Source organism: Motacilla alba, chromosome 2, assembly GCF_015832195.1.
Source record: "Motacilla alba alba isolate MOTALB_02 chromosome 2, Motacilla_alba_V1.0_pri, whole genome shotgun sequence".
In the NCBI taxonomy this organism is placed as follows: Eukaryota; Metazoa; Chordata; class Aves; order Passeriformes; family Motacillidae; genus Motacilla; species Motacilla alba.
In genome coordinates, this window is record NC_052017.1 from 54,540,666 (window position 1) to 54,562,714 (window position 22,049).

The 22,049-nt window shown below is 38.3% G+C and overlaps 1 protein-coding gene across 3 annotated transcripts in view; it reads left to right on the forward strand.

The window, feature by feature from the left end:
* The window catches only part of ITGA9 (integrin subunit alpha 9), a 237,722-nt gene that overhangs the window by 207,826 nt on the left and 7,847 nt on the right, over positions 1–22,049 (forward strand). For all 3 annotated transcript variants that reach the window (XM_038123406.1, XM_038123404.1, XM_038123395.1), the window contains one exon: positions 421–540. In XM_038123406.1, the coding sequence (XP_037979334.1) occupies positions 421–540 (120 nt within the window). The remainder of the gene's footprint in view (positions 1–420; positions 541–22,049) is intronic.

Consider the following 22,049-nt stretch of genomic DNA (forward strand, 5'->3'; position numbering starts at 1 on the left):
TATTTCATGTGAAACATCAGGGGGTTTGGCAGGGCCAGAACCTGATGATGAGTAAGACAAGCCATGCAAGATGTTCATGCCAATCCCTGCCAATGGATTTTTTCATGCAAAACTTTGTGCACATTTGATTGCCCAGCACCTGAACAAGCTCAGTGTTGGGGCTTGGCAGGGTAAGTAAGTTGGAGAGGAGGCTGATATTCTTTGGATCCAACACACGACTACTCTAAATCCACTTGAAAGTTTAAATCCTTTGGGGAAAATTGATGAAAAGCACTAAATTAATGCTGCATTCCCTATTTGTTTGACAGATGAAATACGATCAGTGAGGCCACCATACAATGTGTTTAATAAGATAAGTACAAGGGAAAACAATACAACTTCCAATTCTAAAAAGGTGTTTTTTTCCTAATTGCTGTGTAGGTGGTCTTTGAGGCCTTGCACAATCTGGAGCCTCGTGGCTATGTTGTCGGATGGATCATTGCCATCAGTTTGTTGGTGGGAATTCTCATCTTCCTGTTGCTAGCTGTGCTCTTATGGAAGGTAAGATAACAGATGCAACAAAAATCCAAAGCTAATCCCAGTGAATAAAAGCTTACATTTATCCTTGTATTTAACATCCATTTTCTTTAGGAGCTGAATAACTGTCTACTCCATTACAGAAGTCCTTAGTCAGCAAAACCAATTTAACAAACAAGCTTTTATGAGGGACACGCAAGGACTAATGACATAAAGAAGTGAAAAAGTGGGTTTTTTTAGAGCCTGGTTATTAAACATTGAAACCTCTGATAACCATTTCAGGACAATGGAAGGTCTCTCATAGAAATCTGCCGTTATATTACACTTAGACACTTTGCACTTCTATGTAATTTTTATGATGACTGAGGTTCACTGATTTGAACAGAGGTTCCTGAAAATCAGGTCAACTGCAAAGAGATTGGGTGCATGTCTTGCGAAAACTAGCTGGTAGCTACTTTCCAAAAGATAGATGCCCTTGGGATAGGAGTATACAGCAATACATTTTTCAGATCCCTCAGACAAAGAGTTCCAGATCAGTAAAATGCTTTACCAGAACAAGAAGCATCTGTACCTGTAAGAAGATAGCCTTCACACTGTCTTTGATAAAGTGCAACTCTTTTACCCAAGCACTGCTACAGTATAAAACTGGGCTAACACTTGCCAGCAGCCCTCTGGTGTGGTAAATATGAAGGGTTAGGAACTTCAAGTGTTTTCAGAACCTGTACCAATCCATAAATTTAAAAGACCACAGTCAAGGTCAGGGACTGTCTTAGAGAGAGGTAGATCTCAAATGCACACATGGGAACAAGTCCAGCATTATTTTGATTCCCATGGCAGAAATCCAGGACCCTGACTTGCACTGTTTAGTAGCATGTGTGCTGCAGGCTCTGCTAGCCGACTGTGCTGGGACAGAAGGCCACTGCCCTAATGTGCTGGACATATTGCTGCTGGTCATGAAGCTATAAAATGGATTTAGAAACCTTAAACTGGCCATGCAATTCTTATTTTAAATTATACAGATGTGTGTATAGTTGGGTTATAGATAATATAATATAATATACAATGTAATGTAATGTCATATAATATGATATGATATGATATGATATGATATAATATAATATAATATAATATAATATAATATAATATAATATAATATAATATAATAGTTTTATATGGGTTATAGATTTAAAGTACTTTTATAATCAGTTTTGAAGATTTCTAAGTACTTATTAGCCATGTTCAGTTGGAAAACAATGTCTGACCACAGTATAGAATATCTCATAACTTCTGTTTCTCTGGCATTTGGAAAATACTTCTGCTTTCTGTGTAATAGAGAAATAGTAAAAGGAAAAAAAAGTCCATGCAATTAAGATAGAAGAATAACATGAGAATGGAAAAATATAAGATTACAAGAGGCCCAGGGATTATGTCTCAATGACACACAGTTTTGATAAAGGATATATTGCTGCTGATACCTATATGACTGATTTAATATTCTTCATTTCCTGTTATAAAAAGACATGAAATAAACTGTTTGAAAATGTGCTAGATAAGAGAAATATCACCCTGTAAATCTTCAGGCAAAATTTGTACAAGTTCAACTCTTGGTCTCCACTACAGTTAATACAGTTCTTTGCTTCCTGGGTTAATCTTGATACTTCAAGCTCTTTTAAATTTTATAGGGATCATTCAGTACATGTGAAGAAACTGCCATTTTGTTGCATGAAAGCTTTGAGAGAAATGCCAAGTAACAGCAGCAAATAGCTATAACTAGGGTTACACAGCTGGTTTTGCATGCATATGTACTGAGGTAAAGGAATTTGAGGTCCCTTGCCCAGAGTCAGAGACAACAGTTGGGCTTTGCCAGATGAGCTCCAGTACTTCATCCACAGATTGCATGATTACTAAAGGATCCATTAATTTAAGGTTTTATTTTAGAGAAAAGTGATTAAAACTCTGAACTGCTATTATTAGCCAGTATTTTAATTTATCTTAGTTTGATACCTAAATATATATAAGTAATATTTCACACTCAGTAGTTACTGTGTTTATTAAAATTTTGGTAATAATTAAGTTGAGATAAAAATGACATGGGAAAGTGTGTTGGGGACACGAACAGGACAGGACTGCTGGGGTACGTTCCTTGAACTTTTATTGCAGCATCAGCCTCATTACATGGTTGAGACAGTAGGAAGATGGCAAAAGCTTGCATACAGCCTGCGTACAGCCAAAGATTTCTTTGTTACAGGGCATTTGAAAAACTTTCTAGCCAATAGCATATTGCTAAAGCTTACAGACAATTGTTCTAGCCAGTTACTAAAAGTACACGTATGCCTCCTTCATACAATGCTTGCTTGTCTCCTTTCTATTAAAAATACACAATACACCATTATTAAGTTTAAAACCTTCTACTATCTTGCTAGCCTATTTTCCTTCAGTCTTAAGGTCCATCTTAGCCAAGCCTAAAACTCAAGCTATTGTTTAATGTCCTTGCTTGCTATACTATTGTAACTTTTTCTCCTTTCAGGCTTTGCAGCTGAACCTAGTTCTAATTTTCTCTGCTCTTTCTGTTTCTAAGGCCTACATTTCCAGCTTTCTGAAAATCTTCCTACCTTTACTATTTCCCACATTTTCCCCCCCTTCAGTACAACCAAAAAGAAACCTTCTTAACTTTGTCGCTTATTGACTACCTTGCACTACATAGCACTACTACAATATATATGTCTTTTTGCTTGTTTGAGTCACCTCTCTTGCTTGCTTTAAATGTTGCTATTTTATACTACAATAATTTTAATGTTGTAAAATATTTGGTCTGTCCAAAGGATATAAGTCAAATCTGGTAGTGGTTACTATTCACTGTTCTATTAAGTCTCATCCATTCAAATTAATTCAAAGCATTTCATCTATGTCTATACTTGCATCCTCTATCTCTGTAAGATCTTGAGAACTTTCTGTGACTCTATTTCTTACATCTCTCTCTTGTATGATAAAAACTTCTTTGATAGTTTTGTCTATCATTTGTCGTACGCACTGAAGTATACAAGGTACTACTACTAGTTTCATCACTTAAACAACCAATACATACAAACCTATTTTATGAAGTTCCCTTAACCAAGGTGCAAAGCTCCATCCTTTGAACAAATTGTCTAACCATGATCTACCGCCTTTGATTTAAGCTATTAAAACTTTCAGGTTTTGTATGCTTTTGTGGATGGATTTAGAATGGTCAGACAAATTCATACAACACAATCCTTCAAAATCTTCACAATCATGTCTTTGTGCCAGTAGAAGAAAATCAATTTTTGCTCTATTTGGAAGGGTAGCATGTCTAACACTGCCGACATCTGTCAGCATATCCCTGATTGCAATGGATGTGGCATTGGTTTGTTTACTCAGCCAACATCCTACTCGATCTGTTTCAGTGTCATGGCAGAAGCAAGTTGAGGTAGAAGAAAACCCACTAAAACTCTTTTCGCAGCTTTCCAGGGCCTGAAATCACTGTTACAATTTTCTTCATATTGATGGGCAAATTTTTTTCCTCCATGTTTTTTCTTAATGACTCTATTAGCACTAGGTGCTAGCACAGTAAGTTGTCCAATACTGCATGGAACACCTTCAAGGCATGATGGAATGCCTTGCCAAGCTCTATCTCCACAAATGAACCAATATCCTTTTGTAATTGTTGTGGATATTGATCAACCCCAGAAAGTACACCTGAGCTATCTGAGTAATTGCACTAAAAACTCAAGTTTCTGTAAGCAGGGTAATTGGGAGTGACATTGTATTTTGGAGGATCATTCTCTCACTAATTGCTATCTGAAAACTTAAAACAGAAATCTATTGTTAAGGAACTAAGAATCTCCAATTGTTGGGGTTCAGAAAGTGCTTTAGGAAGTTCTTTGGTCCAAATGTCCCAATTGGCCACAGGGTTGCTCCTGTTGGCAACCTCATCTGATTTATTATTAAGTTGCTTTTTGGTCAAGGGATCATAATATATGGGTATTAGCCAATCTTTTACCGGCACACTGATTAGACAGGTTGAAAAAGGCTTTTCTGGGTTTAAATTGGACAGACATGGTGTCCGAGCCTGCCTTGGCTAAGGTCACCCAAACATTTGTTTCTAGCTGTTCCACAGGAAAATCTGCACTGCAAGAAGCAAGCAAAGTTAGCCAGCACCCAGGTAACTCTCAATTTCGCTCCATATCTTTTGTGAGCTATTTTTTGGCAAAAGATTTCTCCATATATTTCAGCTCACAAATTCTGCTTTCCTTCCTTCGCAAAGTTGCCTGAGGACTAATCAACTGTGCTAAAAATGGGGTAATTTCACCTTTAAAAATCCAATGAGGGGATTCACTTTCTCTTATTCTATGTCATAACACGATGGAAACCATCCTTTTGCCAAAAGAGCTCTAAGAAACCAACAATTCACACACTCATCATTGACATAAAATCAAGGTTTGCAGGTTCCACAGGTATGTCAGGCGCGACCTTTAGTCTCTCTTTTTGGCTCACATCTGCATACTTGTTTCTCCGCTCTTGGACTTGTCAGCATTTTCTTATGTGCGATACGATTTGACATTCTTTGATGGAAACCACTTAGGTTCTGCACCTGTAGAGACACAAGCATACCTATTACCCCAAGCTATTAGTCGGAAAGGACCTTCAATTTTTCCTGTCTCAGGGCTTCTAATTAAAACAAGGGGATTTTCTTTCAGTTTCACCTGTGTGATTTGAAAAATGCCTAAAAATTTGTGGATCAGGTTCTGCAAAAGAGCTGTTCAAAAAGTTAAAAACATAAAACTTTGCTGAGTCTCATCTGTGGCATCGCATCTACTGCCTCCTTCTGTTGATCTAGAATGGGTTTTATTGTGTGATGCTTCTTTTCGATAATTGTTTGACCTGTGGGGGTGTGTGGAATACTAAAGGTGTGATGAACACCTTAATCTATTAAAAATGTGACCCTTTTTGGGATATATATGCAGGGCAATTGTCTGTTTTTTACTTCTTGGGGCTCTCTTAGTGAAGTAAAAAATGTTGACAGGCATGATTACTTGTTTCTCTTGTGTGGACAGAAGCAAAGACCGCCTGATGTTTTGCACCATGTGTCATCCATCCTGACACATGGATGTTTTTAAATTTCTTAAAGGAAGGGTACTTAGTGATGCCTGTTTGCAATAACTGTAGGCTTTGTAAACCTAGTGGGTTGACAGCTCCTGTAGAAACAGGGGGTTGCACAAGCTGACAATCAGGGTAAGTACTAATGATAGATTGAGCTTGACTTTTGGAAATGTGAAACGACTGTACAAGTTCTTGTGCATTTTGGTGAAAAAAGGCATAACTTAGTTTTGTTTGTTTAAAAATATTTGGTAAAGTGTTGAAACAACCATTGTTGGTTTATCTTGCTCTTGCATTTCTTCCTGCTATAAATCTTGGAAGCGAAGAATGAGCTCTAATGTGAGAAACATAATATTGGTGGGTTCTGTGTTGTAAAATTGTATAAAAACATGAAAGACAGTGATATAGGTTATCATTACTAACATCCTTTAAAATGGATCCTTCTATTCTTTTAACTACATTTGTAATATAAGCAGAATTTGTTAACAAATTAAAAGGTTGTAGAAAGAGCTGAAAAGCCTTAACTTCTGCAGCTAGTTCAACAATCTGAGGAGACCCTTCTACTGTTTGAATGTCTGATTCTCATGTTTTAGTTGTTTGATTTAACTATACTATCACTGATTTATGTATCTTCTTTGACTCATCAGTGAAGAGAGTTATAGTACTTAAAGGCTCTTCACTTAGCATGAGTTTTTCTCTAAAACTCAATTTTGTTTGCAACAATTAGTGGGCTGGATAATGAATAGAAAAAATACCTGAAAAATTTAACAATGCATTTTGCAAATCATCTGAATTTTGCAATGTAATACCAATTGTACTATACCATTGTAACTTTTTCTACTTTCAGACTTTGCAGCTGCAGCTGGTTCTAATTTTCTCTGCTCTTTCTGTTTCTAAGCCCTACATTTCCAGCTTTCTGGAAATCTTCTTACGTTTACTATTTCCCACAAGAAAGTTGCAGTCCTACAGAGGAATCTTAATTGTGTAATTGTAAATATTTTTTTGACAAAATTGACCAAGTAGGTCCTACAGTCATTCCTAAATTTTGTGTGCAAAGAAGTAAAAAAAAAAAAATAATCCCAACTTTATACTAGAACTTAGTTTTTAAATGTGGAATGAAAGAACAGATTTTAATTAGATAGCAATTTGGATATCTTAGAACTGCCAGTAAGAATGAGACTTTAGCCACGTTTCAGGACTAGATTATAAAATAAATTATACTTTCATTAAGAAAATAATTAGAGCTAAACTGTGGTGCTGGAAGGCAGCTGTTTACACCAAAAAGAGCAGGAGCTGGAGCAAACTCATTGTAACTGAAGTGAACGCTGGCAGCAGTGCTGAGTGTGCTGGTAGTGCCCATGTCTCAGTCCTGAGTGGAAAGTACACTCTTGCTGTGTGCACAACTATACCTCAAGTGGCACTACACGATGGACAAACGCTCAAACATGCTGGTGTTTTGTAAATGGCATTGACAGTTCCTTAAAGCTGCAGAAGAATACTAGAATACATGTAAATATTTCACATTACAGACTGCTAGAATTAATAGCATTAGCAGGAATGAGATCTCAGGGACGTTCCAGGACAAAATTCTGTTTTTAAACAGAATAAGTTTACTGTGCATCATACTGAGATGAGGATGATAATTATTTCATTATTTGTAGATCTAAAATTGCACAGTTTAGGGGGTTCTTGTCAATGGAAGGGATGTTAAATGTTTGGTGATTTCACTTCAAATAAAAGCTTACTTATTTATGAGCAAGATCACAGCCATATTTATACACACATAAAAAGCTTTTTAGCATGAGCTTGATCAGGTTTTGAGTGGCTTTGCTTCTCTATTTATTTTCATATTTCATGTAGATGTTGGGGTTTCTCTGGTTTAAGTGCATACAGATTCAGAGAGGGTGAGCAGCTTTTCCCTGACTTCCACAAGATGCCATGCATAAGGCACACTGGCAAGGACTGCCCCATTTTTGCCTGTTTTGTTGGACAGCCCAACTTGTGGCTTTTTCTTTCTTGTTTATCTACTGGATAACTTTGTGCAGGCATCTGTGAAGACATGCTCTCATACTTGCCAGATTCTCTGCAGCATAGCTCTCTCTCCACACTCGTTCCTCACCTGTGGTCATCTCTTTGCAGGAGGAGCTCTCATGCTGTTGCCCACAGCAATACATTTTGCTTTTTATGCAGAGATTGGCCTATACACCTTTGGTGGCCTCCTGATACTTGTGGAAAGTGGAGCAGGGCAGGAGGTTGCTTTTCTTCAGACCAGCTACACACATGCTAGACAGGCCTGTGGTTTTACAAGCACTGGCAACAATTCAGTAGGGAAAGGCAGTGATGGCTAGTTTATTTTGGTGAGTGCTGTCCCAGGCACGCTTCCCTCAGGTGTCAGGACTGCAGCAATGTGTCAGGACAAAATCTCCATTAGGTATAGTGTATTTATGTGCATCTAGACAAGGTATACACCATGCAAAGGCAAAACTGAAGTGTGATATATTATAACACAATAAATATTCTATTAATGATAGTAGTGCTTTACAGTGTTTTGGATTGAAATTCCTACATTTGAACTGGCTTGAGTTGTTGAAGTGAATTATTTAAGCCCTATCATTTTAGATTAAGTGCACTGAAAAACCAAAATGTTATCAGAGGGAATGTGTAAGTGACCACTAGGCTGGATGTTTGGGCAGCTGAGTGATCCATGGAGCCAGCTGTGGAAGTGATCTTCAAAACAAAGATTTTATATTAATTTATATTCACTGCAGCGACATTATTTTGTTTCGCTGTGGTATGTTTTACACAGGAAATGGACATTTATCAAAACTTATTTATTTGATATTAAGCATGTCTCTGAGCTGAGCCTGTCCCTGTGGTATTGAAGCTCTGACTTGTCTAAAATGAGGTTTCTAGCATTGCTTTCTGGATTCCTGGGTCAAAGAATTGATCTCTGGGTGTCCCTTATGTAATAAGAACCTCTACTTTGCGGATTTTTGAGAGGATTGTGGAGAGGAGGACAAGGAGAGTAACACCCACTTATGGGGTTTTTTTTTGCCTCACCAGAGGGTTCCTGCTCTTCAGTGTGTGCTACACAGTACATTTTTGCCTTTTGTCTTAAAATGAGAATTTGAAGAGTTTTTTTTTTTAGATTTTAGGAGAAATAACTTGTGACTGTGTGTCTTTGAAAGAACACTTGTATTCCCCTACACAGAGTAGTTGCTGTTGCCTCATATATTGTTTCAGCATTCAGAAGATATTTGAAGCTACCCAAGGCTAAAGCTACCTTAAATTCATCTCTATATAGTAAAATCAAAAAAGTTTTCCCCTTTTTGGAAGGAGAGGCTTTCTCTTACTTAGGGCTCTAAACATAAAGTCTTTTTAAATGGGCCAAAACATAAATCCCATCATGTTCCAGTGAAAGAAAAAAAGAAATACTTCTAAACTCTGCACCTAATCTTTCCCAGTGGTTGCTCTGTGTTATGTTACAAGCCCCAAACCATTTTCTCTCTCTTTCTTTTGCAGCTCAGGTGGCAGTATCTAACTACTGTTTCCTGAGCAGTCATCACACCAACCCCCTTTCTTGGTAGCCAGGTTTTGGAGTAGTAGCTCTGCAATTAAATAAAAGTGATTTTTTTTTAAAAATAAAGCACAAAAAAACCCCAACACTACAGTTTCCACCCCGAGGTGCATAGGGAAATACAGTTACGGCACAAGACCTCTTTGGATTTCAGTGTAGGGGAGTAGTGTGACTGTTATACATACATACATATACACATACATACACGCACACACACTCACACAGACAGAAATATATACATAATCATAAAATCAAAGTAGAAAAAGACCTCCAGGATAACTGAGTCCAACCTTTGACCAGTCACCACCTTGTCAATTAGACCAATGGCAGTAAGTGCCACATCCAGTCATTCCTTGAACACTACCAGAGATAGTAACCCTGCTGCTTCCCTGGGCAGCCTATCCCAATGCTTAAGCACCATTTCAGTGAAGAAATTCTTTCTTATGTCCAACTGGAATCTCCCGTGGCACAGCTTGAGGCCATTTCTTCTTGTCCTGTCACTAGTTGCCTGAGAGCAGTAGCTGACTTCCCCCTTGCTACAGCCTACTTTCAGGTAGTAGTAGAGATCAGTAAGGTCTCCCCTGACCCTTCTTTTTTCCAGGCTGAAAAAACCTACCTTCATCAGCTTCTCGTTGTATGATTTATTCCATTGCCCCATCATCAGTTTCATTGTCCTTTCTCATGACTTTTGCTAGCATTTCAATGTCTTTCTTGAAGCGAATGGCTCAAAACTGAACACAGTACTCGAGGCTCAGCCTCACCAATGCTGAGTACAGGGGAACAATCTCTGCCCTGGTCCTGCTGACCACACTATTGCTGATATAGGCCAGGATGTCATTTGCCTTCTTGGCCACCTAGGCACACTGCTGGCTGATGTTCAGACGGCTGTTGACCAGAACTCCCAGGTCCTTTTCTGCCAGGCAGCTTTCTAGTCACTCTGTCTCCATCCTTAAGTGATACAGGGGATTGTTGTGACCAAAGTATACATTAATATATGTGTACATACATATATATATGCATACACTTATATATGCGTATAGATATATTCCTATCTTTATTTGTCTCTCTCTCCCCCCACTCTATTTATATATAATCTTTCCAGTAAGAGTACATTTCAATTGAAAAAAACTCCCCCAGCTGGATGTAATAGCTATATGACTTTGACTGTTGTTTTAAGAGGTGGGGACAGAGAAACCTATTGAAACTGAGTGGCATTTCATATCTGTGGTGAAAGTTGTTGTGTTTATTCCAAATTCACATGCTTCTTCCTTTCTGTACATATAATTCCAAGAATAAACTGTTATGTACTATGGTAAAGCCAAAAATTAAGAATCATAATTGTTGTTCAGATAAACAAGGCAGTCAGATCAACTTGCTGTGAAAGCACTTACTAGGCACTACTGGTGGGAATGATGTATTTCACAGCTGTGCTTGTTTGAAAGCAAATCAGCAGAGGAATTAACTCCACACAAATATTCTGTGAGAGATTCCAAATCAAAACTACAATTGAATAGGATAATTACAATAAACACAGTAGTACAGAAACACTGTCTTGAACTGACACAGTCAGAATACAACCTGATACCCTGTTGGTCAGGGTGGTTGTAGCAGTCCAATTAAATGGTGTCTGCAGTACCACTGGAGTGATGGCTGTTGTCTTGTTGAAACAGTGATCCTGTAGAAAAGGTCTGGTCCTTCTCTGGAGGTCCAGTGGTGGTTATCGAGAGGTCCTGTCCTTTGGGAATCCAGTGGTGGTCCTTTTGTGGTATTCCAAGCCTTAGATTATATCCAGAAATGCTTAGTTCCTCCCCCAGGCCAGGGTATCTCACAATGGAATGATATTATTCAGTGAGTCATGCTGAGAGACCTTGATGGCCCATTAGCAGAGATGGTCCTCCCAGGGTGGCTCCTGCTTCTCCAGAGGGAAGTTATCAGGGCTGGATAACTCCCAGAGGGAGTTATCAGGGTTAAGTCATGGAGAAGATAAAGAACATTGCTCCACCCATTTTAACAGCTCATATAAATGGGAGTAGAATACTTTTGGTATATTTGGTACACATCCTACATTGTAACCCAGAGAACAGATCACAAAGATCTTCCCTGCAGAGACGTAGATGGATGCACCAGTTGCCTTGGAACTTAAGAAGTCTATATTTCTTCTAATTTCTTTCCTGTTTTTTGTCTTCATAATCTTTCCTTTATTTAAATACATGTCAACACTATATTTTCAAACTTACTTCTAAATTCCTGCTCACCTTTTTTCTCTAATTTTTGAGGTCGTCTCATTCAGAAAAATATGATCCCTGTTTGTAGTAACCTAATAGCCCATACCTGTCATGTCTGTCCATAAAAACTGCAAAAAGTGACTTTGTTTGGGTTCTCTGAAATTCCTCTTTCTGTAGTCCTCAAAGCATTGCATTCTCTATGTTTTTTTAGGTTTTTTGTGATAAACTTTTCAATTTTATTGCTTTTGTTACACGTTTATCTAGTTGCTTTAAGTAAGTTGTTACTTGCTATCTCACATGTAGGCTTCTCAGGATACTAAATTTTTGATACAGACTCCAGGTTCAGTACACCTAGAATAAGTTTTTTCAATATTATCCTGTTACAGATATTAAAAATGCAGTCAGGTGATAATTCACTTCTGTGATTCAACACCAAACCTGTATTACCTCTCAAACATGGATAGATCTTAATTTTTTATAGTGTCTAGGAAGCCTTGAGGAGGAAATGGGACAATGGAAGTGGTTGGCTCTCTGTACAAATAATGAAGTTTTCACCAGGCAGAAGTTGAGTGGATCATTTGAAGTCTCCTTATTTTCTTAATGAACAATCAAAACTTGTTTTATTCTTTTCCTTTTCCTGAACCAAAGCAAGCACCACAAAATTTTTGTAGACCCTTGGCTTGCAGAGACCAAAAAGGCTCATGTTCTTGCAACAGAGCCTCAAACTTCAGGTTTTCTACAGCCGATTACTCCACTAAAAGCTGTGCTTTTCAAATTCTGACTGGATGTTGCAGAAAGATTGAGTTTGGTCATCTTTTTTTTGTTCTTGCACAAGTAAGTGGTTAATGCTTCTGTTGTAGCCAAAACACTGCCTTCACCACTGAGTTTGCTGGCTGCCATTTAATACTTGTTCCCTACCCTCAAAAGAAAGATTGGCAACATTTCAGTGGTGGCATGTGTCCAGTACTTGTAAAATGCCCTTGTTATCTTTCTTGATAAAATGAGCTATGCAAATGTGCAACAATAATGTTGTGACTGAGTGAGTGTTCTCTGTGGTCTCAGTGTCCTCCAAATAAGAGCTGTGCATGCCAGAGTTCTTTGAGAACATCACAGCCATTGCAGCTGTGTTGCTTTTATCCTGAAACCATGTAGACAAATGTAATCCAGTGGCAACAGAGAGGTAGAGTTGTAGCTCAGAATGTGTTTCAGAAAAGACAGAAGATAGCCATCATTTTCAGGAGTCTAAACCAGGAAAAGAATGGACGTGTACACTGAAAAATTGCAAATAAGTACCTAAGGTTCCAAGATTTCCCACTACCAGAACACAAAATGTATATTTATTGGAAGTCATTAGCATCTCTCAGATCCAAATGCCAATAACAGAGCAAATGTGATTTGCCTAGTCTGAATTCTGTCTTTAGGCTTGGTGTTACAATGGGCGATGCTGTATTATAACTTACACCAGACATAGCCATTTCCTTCTGGTTTGGCTAACCCATGAAGGTGACTTATTCTGATAATTGTGAACATGGTACAACTTTAATTCAAATATTTTTCACCAATCAAATACATTGAAGTATGATTGTAAAGCTACTTTTTCTTGATTACAGAAATGGTCTTTAATGTTTAGTCTCTAGTTTTCAAACAAAGCAAAAAATATTTCAATAATGTTTCTTTCTTTGGAGAGGAAATGGAAAATATGGATTGAGATATGTCTTAAATTAATTGTATTTACAGCAATGATATCTTTATTTATTGTCCTATTCCCTATTGAGATTTTAGAAGACAATTTTATCTGGATGTATCTGCAGTAGACATTGTGTTCTTTATCAGTTTTGAGTGCAATAATCAGAGATGAACTTTTGTTCATGGCTGTGTTCATTCTACAGCTTTTTAAAAATACACAATACAGTAAAATTTTACAATAGGTAAAAATTTTTAAACTATATGGAAATGTTTGTAAGTTTAAATGTTGGCCAATCTTTTTAATTATACTTATAAGTATACTGGTAGCATCTGTCTTGGAAGATAGTGTACATAGTTACTATGCTGCAAGATGCAAGACGTTTCTATTTTCATTAAACTCAGGCTACCCTAACTCAGCACTGAAAGATCTTTATAATTCCAGTCACTGTAATTCTCTTAATTTTTGAATTACGGTAAATACTAAGTATTTAACAAAAGATACTATGTATGCGCAAATGAAAGCCTAGATGAATAAGTCTTGTCTGATGCTACCTGGATGGTACCTACATGGTAAAGGTATTCCAAGGGTAAATAACAGACCTAACAGCTCTATTCGCCACATTACTGAGTAGCTCCAACTGAACAGCTTAAAGCCAACTGAACAGCTCCTGGGAGAAAAGTTGCACAAGAATTGGTTAGAGGAACAAATTATTGATGAGTGGGGGTGACACTCTGGTGTCAGTGGCAATGGCAAGGCATGTTGTATTAAAAGAACCCAATGTATTAAACTAGATTGGCTGTACTGGTGTCCCTCTCTGTGTGTATTTAACTGTTTTGCATACCTAAACACATCTTTTCCATGCATGCTGCTAGTCTGAATTAAACATCTACTTTGAGGTACCTAGCCTTAGTGACTGTTTTTTGATATTTGGCCTTTCAGATAGGTATAGGGCATTTGGTTAAAATAATAGTTTATTTAATGATCCCTTTGTGGTATTCACATGTCCTCTGAACAGAGAGAAGCTGTGAGAGAAGCAGAGAAGAGAATGATCAAAACAATTTATCTCATTTGCTTCTCCTGTGTTTGTGCTCATGTACAATGTGTTCTGGAGGTTGTTTACCCAAGATGATTGCTTGATTGGATTCTGGTGGAATTGCTTATGTTAATTAGCCTATCAGGTCCAAGCTGTGGGGACTGTTGGTTGGCGGACAGTCACGAGCTTTTAGTTGGCAGTAAGTATTCTTTAATATTCTTTGTAGTATAGATATAGTATAGTATAAAGTAATGTAATATAATATAGTTTTAATAAAGTGAATGTTCAGCATTCTGAAGCCTTGGAGTCAGATGCCAATCATTCCCAGACATTGAGGTTGCCTGATATTACTATATCCCTTTAGATAAGTTTATTACTTGTGAATGCTCTTATCAAAAAAAGAGTTTTATCTTATTATTTCAACATTACAAAGTAACTGCCTAATAAAATGTGTGTTTACAAACTATGCTTGTTTTAGTACTACACTATGTGAAATAAATTTAATTTTAATATCTATGAAGAACTACAGATCTTCTCCCAACATACCAGCAGTAACATCTCAAGAAATCTTAGCCAGATTAGTTGAAAGTAAGTTAAAAGTTAAGGGCTATTTTGTGTACATTGCTAATACTTTTGTGCCATAGCAATGTCTATCAGGTGCAATACACTGGGATCAGATACAGATGGTAGGTATCAAATTCTTTCACAGTAGTTAAACAAGGTGTTTGCAGAGGAGAACTTATCTTTAAGCAAGCTGCTGAACTTACCTTTGCCTTAGTTTCCTGCTGTGTAAGTATATATGTCATTGTGTACATGTACAAAGTGTGTATTATATGTGTGTGCAGCCACTTCTGGAATGGCGATGTTTGAATCACATTATTTTCTTGTACTTGTCTCATTGAGCAAATGAGAACCTACATTATAAGAAAGTTGAGGGATTTGCCTCTCAAAAAATCAGTGAAAGACCAAATAATCAAAGCCAGACCTCCTGCATGCTCATGAGCTTACTATAGTTACACTATCATCCTTCCTCTGAAATGCACATTTTCTCCTTTAACTATAGACAAGACACATCACTCCTCTCCAAACATGCCTCTTCCTCACATGGTGGCACAGGATTGACAGTTTGACAATTCTTGGTGGAAAAGCTGATACAAATATCTGTTCGTGACCTCTCTGTACTGTGGCAAGCATTCTTTAATTGGGAGAAAGACCACACTGCATCCTCTTGAAACTGATGGCTTGCCAGAATCATCCAGGGCTATGCAAACCCAAGTGCAAAGTGTTTTTACCTGCCTTCTTGGTGGTAGTAAAATGAGGTGCACTTAGAGATGCATTATGAGATGCATAATAACCAGTGATCAATCTCTACATGGCGAAATACTCCATGCTTCTAATCTCAGCAACACTGCTTTGCAGATGTTAGGAGTGTTGTTACTCTGCCGACTGGTGGCATCATAATGAAGTGTGGTTCCTGGCCCTGCTTTGACCCATGATTAGCTGCGTATTTTTCTAGCTGTGGTACTGTTTATATGAAGGAAGAAGTACCCAAGTAGCACACACCAAAAAAAGATGAGATGTGCAATTTGTTTGTGAATGGTTTGGGACATCCACCTAGATTAGCAATGTGGCAATAAGAGATTAATTATGTAAATACAGACTATTCATCAGGTATGACTGGACACTGCTTATATTAGATAAAGAAATTGTCTACAAGAGGAAAGACAGCTTGTGACTAAGGCACTGAACCCAAAGTATGTTGTCAAAGCCTTGTTCCCTGGGAGATTTCTTCAGTGGTTCTTCTTGTTCTTATGTTTTATTTCTTATGCCTTTGTTAGTACTTACTTTGCTCTCTTTTCTTTTTACATGTTGGCATGTTGTGGTCAGTAACCTTGTCAATAGAGTAATATTGTTGAAAATCAGTACTTCTTGTGTGCAGTTTAAAACAGAGTATGCACTAGAGAAACTTAATTAAAAACTAAGAAGTGGCAAAACCTTCTGATACAGTTTTGAATTCTGTTTGAATATCGTTGTTCACAAACCTCTATTCCTAAGTCAGTTATAGTCTTGAAGCACTTCTGTGATTAAGACATATTTTTTTTTACAGCAGTATGTGACTGTTATAATTTTCTTCATGTTTCCTAACTTCTTATATTAATGGGAAAAATCTTTTAAAAATGCAAAACATAACCATTCTTCTACAATCCATGTTTCAAGCTATTTCTCTTTTTATTTGATTGGTAGAATAAACCTTGTTGGGCATGATAAAAACACTTTAGAAGCAGTGAATAAAATAAAAGCAGATATAGCTTGCCCTCTGATCAGCTTTGTTTTTTGCCAGTTGCAAATTAAATTTTATTTTGTAAACTCAACACTTTTCAAACATATTTATAATTCACATCCTAGAGAGATAGCCACAGTCCCATACTTCAGGATGTGTTGGGTATGTGCTTATACCTTTGGAGTTTAGGAAAAAATAAGATCTAGTAATTCAGCCTTTGGATATGCAGAAAGTAGCAGCAGAAGAAAACCCAATAAGATAATTAATTGTTGTGATGATAATTCAACAGTTTGAAATTATTTTTCACTGAAGTTTTCCATTTTTGTGGGTGCTTGAAGAATGTTATTCTATGTGAGTGTTGTTAGATATGATTTACTTGGGATTGAAGAGATTTAAATCTGGCATGGCAGTTAAAGGGAGTTGTGTAAGCTAAAGACTTTAAATACCTGTGTTTGAATAGAGGACTTGACAGTGCTGTCACATGGCAAGAAATAACTTCACAATAATAGGTGTAATTTCCCATCTCAGACTAACAGTTTTTGTGTTGCTTTATTATTCAACATTGCCAGAAACAGGCTTTCTTCTCAACATATAATGTAAGGTTGTGCTTCAAAAGGGTACATGGCCTGGAATAACTAAATTAAAGATGTGTGTAAAAACCTGTGGATGGTTTCAGGTTTTGAAGTGACAAAAAATAACCAGTCCTTTCTGGAGGTGCTTCAAGTATTAGAGCTGCTATAAGTAGGTGGTTTAGATTCAAAACCTGAAACCATCCATGGGTTTTACACACATCCTTTAATTTAGTTATTCTAGCCCATCTATCCTTTTCTCATTTCCTGCGTTGTCTTTAGTGGATGATGCCTCCTCTTCCCTTATAACCCTTCAGCTTTCCACAGCTTTTCACAGTGTCCTAGGGTGACATTATGATGCTTGTATCCCCAATCAGGTGTTCTGTTTATGCTGGATATTATATTCTGTGCCTTCAAGACTGGCTCTGACAGTGAAGGCAGGGAGAAGAAGAAGCACGGAGTTTCGTTATCACCTGCACTCTCCCCCACAGAACTGGAACACAGAACTCCACTGTTGTTGTCTGGGCATGGACAGGGGAGAAATTATTTTGCTTTTTAGTTATTTTAGCTAGCTAAGGCAGTCCGACTTTTCCCTGGACTGTTTTTCTTTCCCTTTTCTTGGACCTGTTCGAACCTGCTCCAGACTGGGACCCAGGGAAACACCGAGAACTTGCACTTTGTAGCCTGCTGGGGCCTACTCTGGGCAGCAGCCTTTCCCAGTGCCAGAGGGACTGATAACAGAGCAACCACTCCCAGGAGAGACTTTCTGAATTGGTCATCTCTTCAGAGAGGTGAATGAATTTTGTCATCCAGTATTGTTCATTTCTTGTGAAAAATCCTGTATTGTTCATTTCTTGTGCTGGGGAGTGCTTTGCCTGTTAAATAAACAGGTTTTCTGCCACTTCTTTCTAAGGAAATTCTTCCCGAACTGGTTGGGGGGAGGGGCTGTGTGGGCTTGCTTTCTGGAGGAGCCCTTTTGGAGGTTTTCTCCCAGATTTGCCCTAAACCAGGACATGCAGTCTCTCTTTGCCTCCTGTAAATGCACTCTCCTGTTGCTCTTCTTCTCATGAGTGCCTTCCCCAGGCAGAGGTTTACTGATCAGAGCTTTCCTTGGATGAGGATGTGTGAGGTCACAGACTCCATGATGGCGTCACAGTTCTGGAGCTGAGTATTTCTTTGCTTTATACATATAACTGTATGTGTGCACATATGCGTGTGTCTATACATATATGGAAGGCAAAATCTGGGAGAAATTAACAATATTAGAGACTCATTGCCTATAAAACAAGTGTTAGCAGCCACTGGTCCACTGTAAACACCCATTCTACAAATGAAATCACAGCAATACTCCTCTTAAAAATGAGGATCTCTCCCTTCCTTGCTTGAAATTCAGGACTGAGTCCCAGCAGTGCTTTCCTCAATGGGTTTTTTCAGTTCTTTTAATGGCTTTGCATTAGCCGTGGAAAAGGGACCTGGTGTCACTTCAGCCTCAGTGATAAAAGAGCCTGTACATATTCAACGCTATGTTATATCAACTCTCCTGCTTTGGTCCAGTTGTCTGCCTCCTTATTACCCATCATTGTATGTTAAATTTACTTGTTATCTCTAGCTTGCCAAAGGTACTTACCAGCCTTCCCCATATGGTGAATACTGCTGTCCTTCTTGAATGAAATGAGTTAATTGTAAGGAGATGGATATGTGGTCTTTTGTGAGACAATAACTATGTTGTGATTTCTTCATGGCAATTACAAAAAAAAACCCTCTTTCTGTTGATGGTCTGATGAGGGACTTTATTACATTAAATGTAAATGTATGTCACTAAAGAACAGTGTCACATAACAAAGAACGTTGTTGTCTCTGCAGGATGGGAAATGTATCTAATCCCTCACCACTATTTCTGAAAACATTTAAAAAAAATCCTTATGGTCCAGTTTCTCTTTTTGCTTGCACTGAAGTCCTCTTCATAATTTTACAGTATCCACATCATTTACACTACACTACACATCCACTTCATAGTGGAATCACCTCTAGATGTAGGGTTTCATGCTTCATTAATATTTATAACAGTTTTTAGCTCACTCTTTATCCCTACCAGAAAGTTATACGACAGCATTCTTTATCCAAAAAAGAGTAAAATACCAAAACCCTCCTTGCCAATTTTTAAAGACAATTCCTGAAGCAGATGTTCAGAAACAGACATCTTTTATATAAAATATCAGTGGGAAATAGTTGGGGTTTGTTTGTTTGGCTCTCAAAAATGTTAAAAAGCCTTTCTATAATTTTGATTATAACTTTCTCTTGAAGTTTTACTGTACCAAGGAAATGGTTGCATGAAAGATGAAAACCTTAAGGATTTAAAATCTGTTTTTAAAACTAGAAATTGTACTTCTCTTGGCGGTTTTCTTTTCTAATGCATAGAACATGTAGGTTCTGTTACAAAAACTGGTAATACAAAAAAAAGCCACTCACATTTTCATAACATTTGCTCCCTGAGCATATGTAAGTATGAAAGTAATTATTCACTGCTGAAAGTAAGCAGAACAGGAATGTAGTTGGCTCTTACAATTTTTTTTGTTGTTATCATTATAATAATTCGCTTCCATTTTAGACTGAAAATCTAGAGAAACTTCTGCTATTCGCTTGCAGTCTCCACTGAGCTGAATTCTGTTGGCTGGTGAACTGGTGAACTTTCACTGTGACTTTATGATGATGCAATCTTGAGGATGTCTTCTCAAAACAAATTCTTTGCACTGGTATAGCTTGTGGGTCCAAGTACAAAAATTACTAGTAATGGTATTTTTCTGCTAAAAACCAGAATTTGATTTCACTTCTAGAGTAAGTTTGAAGAGTTGGGAACTAGAGAAACTCCTCTCCAATTCTCTGTTTCTGAATCCTTTCATACAGTCTTCTGAAAGAGGCTAGGAAGCGAGAAAATTCAACAGAGTCACTTCTGTGAGTTGATTTTTCAGAACAGAAACACCATTATCCATGCATGTGCACAAGAATGACTGAAGAAATTACTTTTAAGGTTTAATTGCAGTTATTCAGGGGGGCATCCAGGTCATGGGACCTTTGCAACATTGAGATCATGAGCATTTATATGTATATCTACCTACTGTGCATTTATGAAGTAGTTGCAGGCGTTGTGGTTTAGGAATGGTATTCTTTAATTTATTGCTCCCACTTATACCTTGAGCCTTTCACTCCTCCCTGCCGCTACCTGCTGCCGTATGGTGGGCTGAAGAGGAGTGGAAGCACAAAAGGTAAACATCCCAGGCTGAGATAATTTACTGGAAACAAAAATGAGGTAAGAAAACAAACAACAACAATACTAATAACAAAAGTGTATAAAAGGAAGAGTAATTCACATGCAAAAGGCTCACTGTGCCCAACCTGGCCCAACCACAGCCGTGCTACCCCAACCATTCCCTCCAGCTCAGAACCAACAAACCTCATCAATCCCTCTCCCCCACCTACTCAACTGGAATGAAATCCTTCTCCCCTGAAGAAACTGTCTTCCCTTTGCCCCCACCAATGACATGAGGTGGTATAGAATAACCTCCCTGTTCTAGCCATGCCTGCTCTGGCTACTACAAAAATTAACCCTGTCCTGGCTGGAACTAGGACATTATCCACCCCTTATCTATATCATGAATGTCATGCCCAGATCCTACGCCTTCCAACTCTATACATAAATATGTGTGTGGTGTGTGTATATATATACAGGTATATATGGGGGGGTATGTATGTATATTCAGCACTGGTATAGTTTTTATAGTCAATGGCCATTCCTCCAAGAGGTCTGTTGAGTTCATATAGTCTATGACACTGGATTCTCTCTGTCCTAGGTTGTCTTCCAGGGCAGGAGGGCTGGTGTGCTGTTGGGTGGGTGCAAGCTGCATCAGGAGCTCATAACTGGTGTATCTGGAGCAGTCCATATCCATGGTGGTTATGGCATACAGTAGCAGTGTCATTCAGCAACTGATATGCAATTCAGCATTACAGACTGCTCTTACCCAAAAATCAAATCCCCTTGAAGTACGCATTGTGTTTCTCTGTCCCTGCATTACTCACCATGTGCACCCAGGTCCTTGAGCAAAAACAATCCCGCAGATGGCTTTGCCTTTGCCTTAGAGGGCAGAACTAACCCAAACTGTCTTCCCTAACACATATTCCTCATATGCACCCTGGGAACTTTATCCCCTTCTCTGGTATGTAGAGGCTTTCATGGAGCAGGGCAAACTCAATTAGTAGAGCCTCTGATGTTAACTAACTAGGTAGCCTCTAGATGTAGATCCCAATGTTTGAAGGTTCCACTGCCCATTGCTTTGAATGAGGTTTTTGAACAGTCTTTTGTATAATTTAATTTTCCCAGAGGTTGGTGCATAAGAGAGAGTATGATATACCCACTCCTTACCATGCTCTCTGGCCCAGGTGTCTATGAGGTGATTTTTTTAAACGAGTTCCATTGTCTGACTCAATTCTTTCTGGGGTGTCATGTCACCATAGGATTTGCTGGCCCAAGATGGTGGTCTTGTCAATGGTGTGAGGCACAGGGTGGGTCTCCAGCCATCCGGTGGTTGCTTCCCCTATTGTAAGAATGTAGCGCTTGCCTTGGTTTGCAGGAGTGTGATGCAATCAATTTTCCAGACTTCCCCATATTTCTATTTCAGCCATTGTCCCCCGTACCACAGGGGCTTTTCTTACTTGGCCTGCAGCACGTTTCACAGTTGTGGATAACCTGGGAGACTGTGTTCATGGTTAAGTCCATCCCTTTATCATAAGCCCATATGTATATTGAATCTCATCGCTGATTGCCTGAGTTGTCATGGGCCCACTAAGCCAGAAGAAAATCACCCTTATGTTGCCAGTCCAGATCCTAAAACACTATAATCTTGGCGGCTTAATCTACCTGTCTGTTGTTGTGTTCTTCAGTAGCCTGACACTTGCATATGACAAGACATAAATGTATGTCTACGTGACATACAGTCAACTTCTCTGTTTGGGTAGTGATGTCTTGCTAGAATTCAGCAGCCCAGGGAGGTT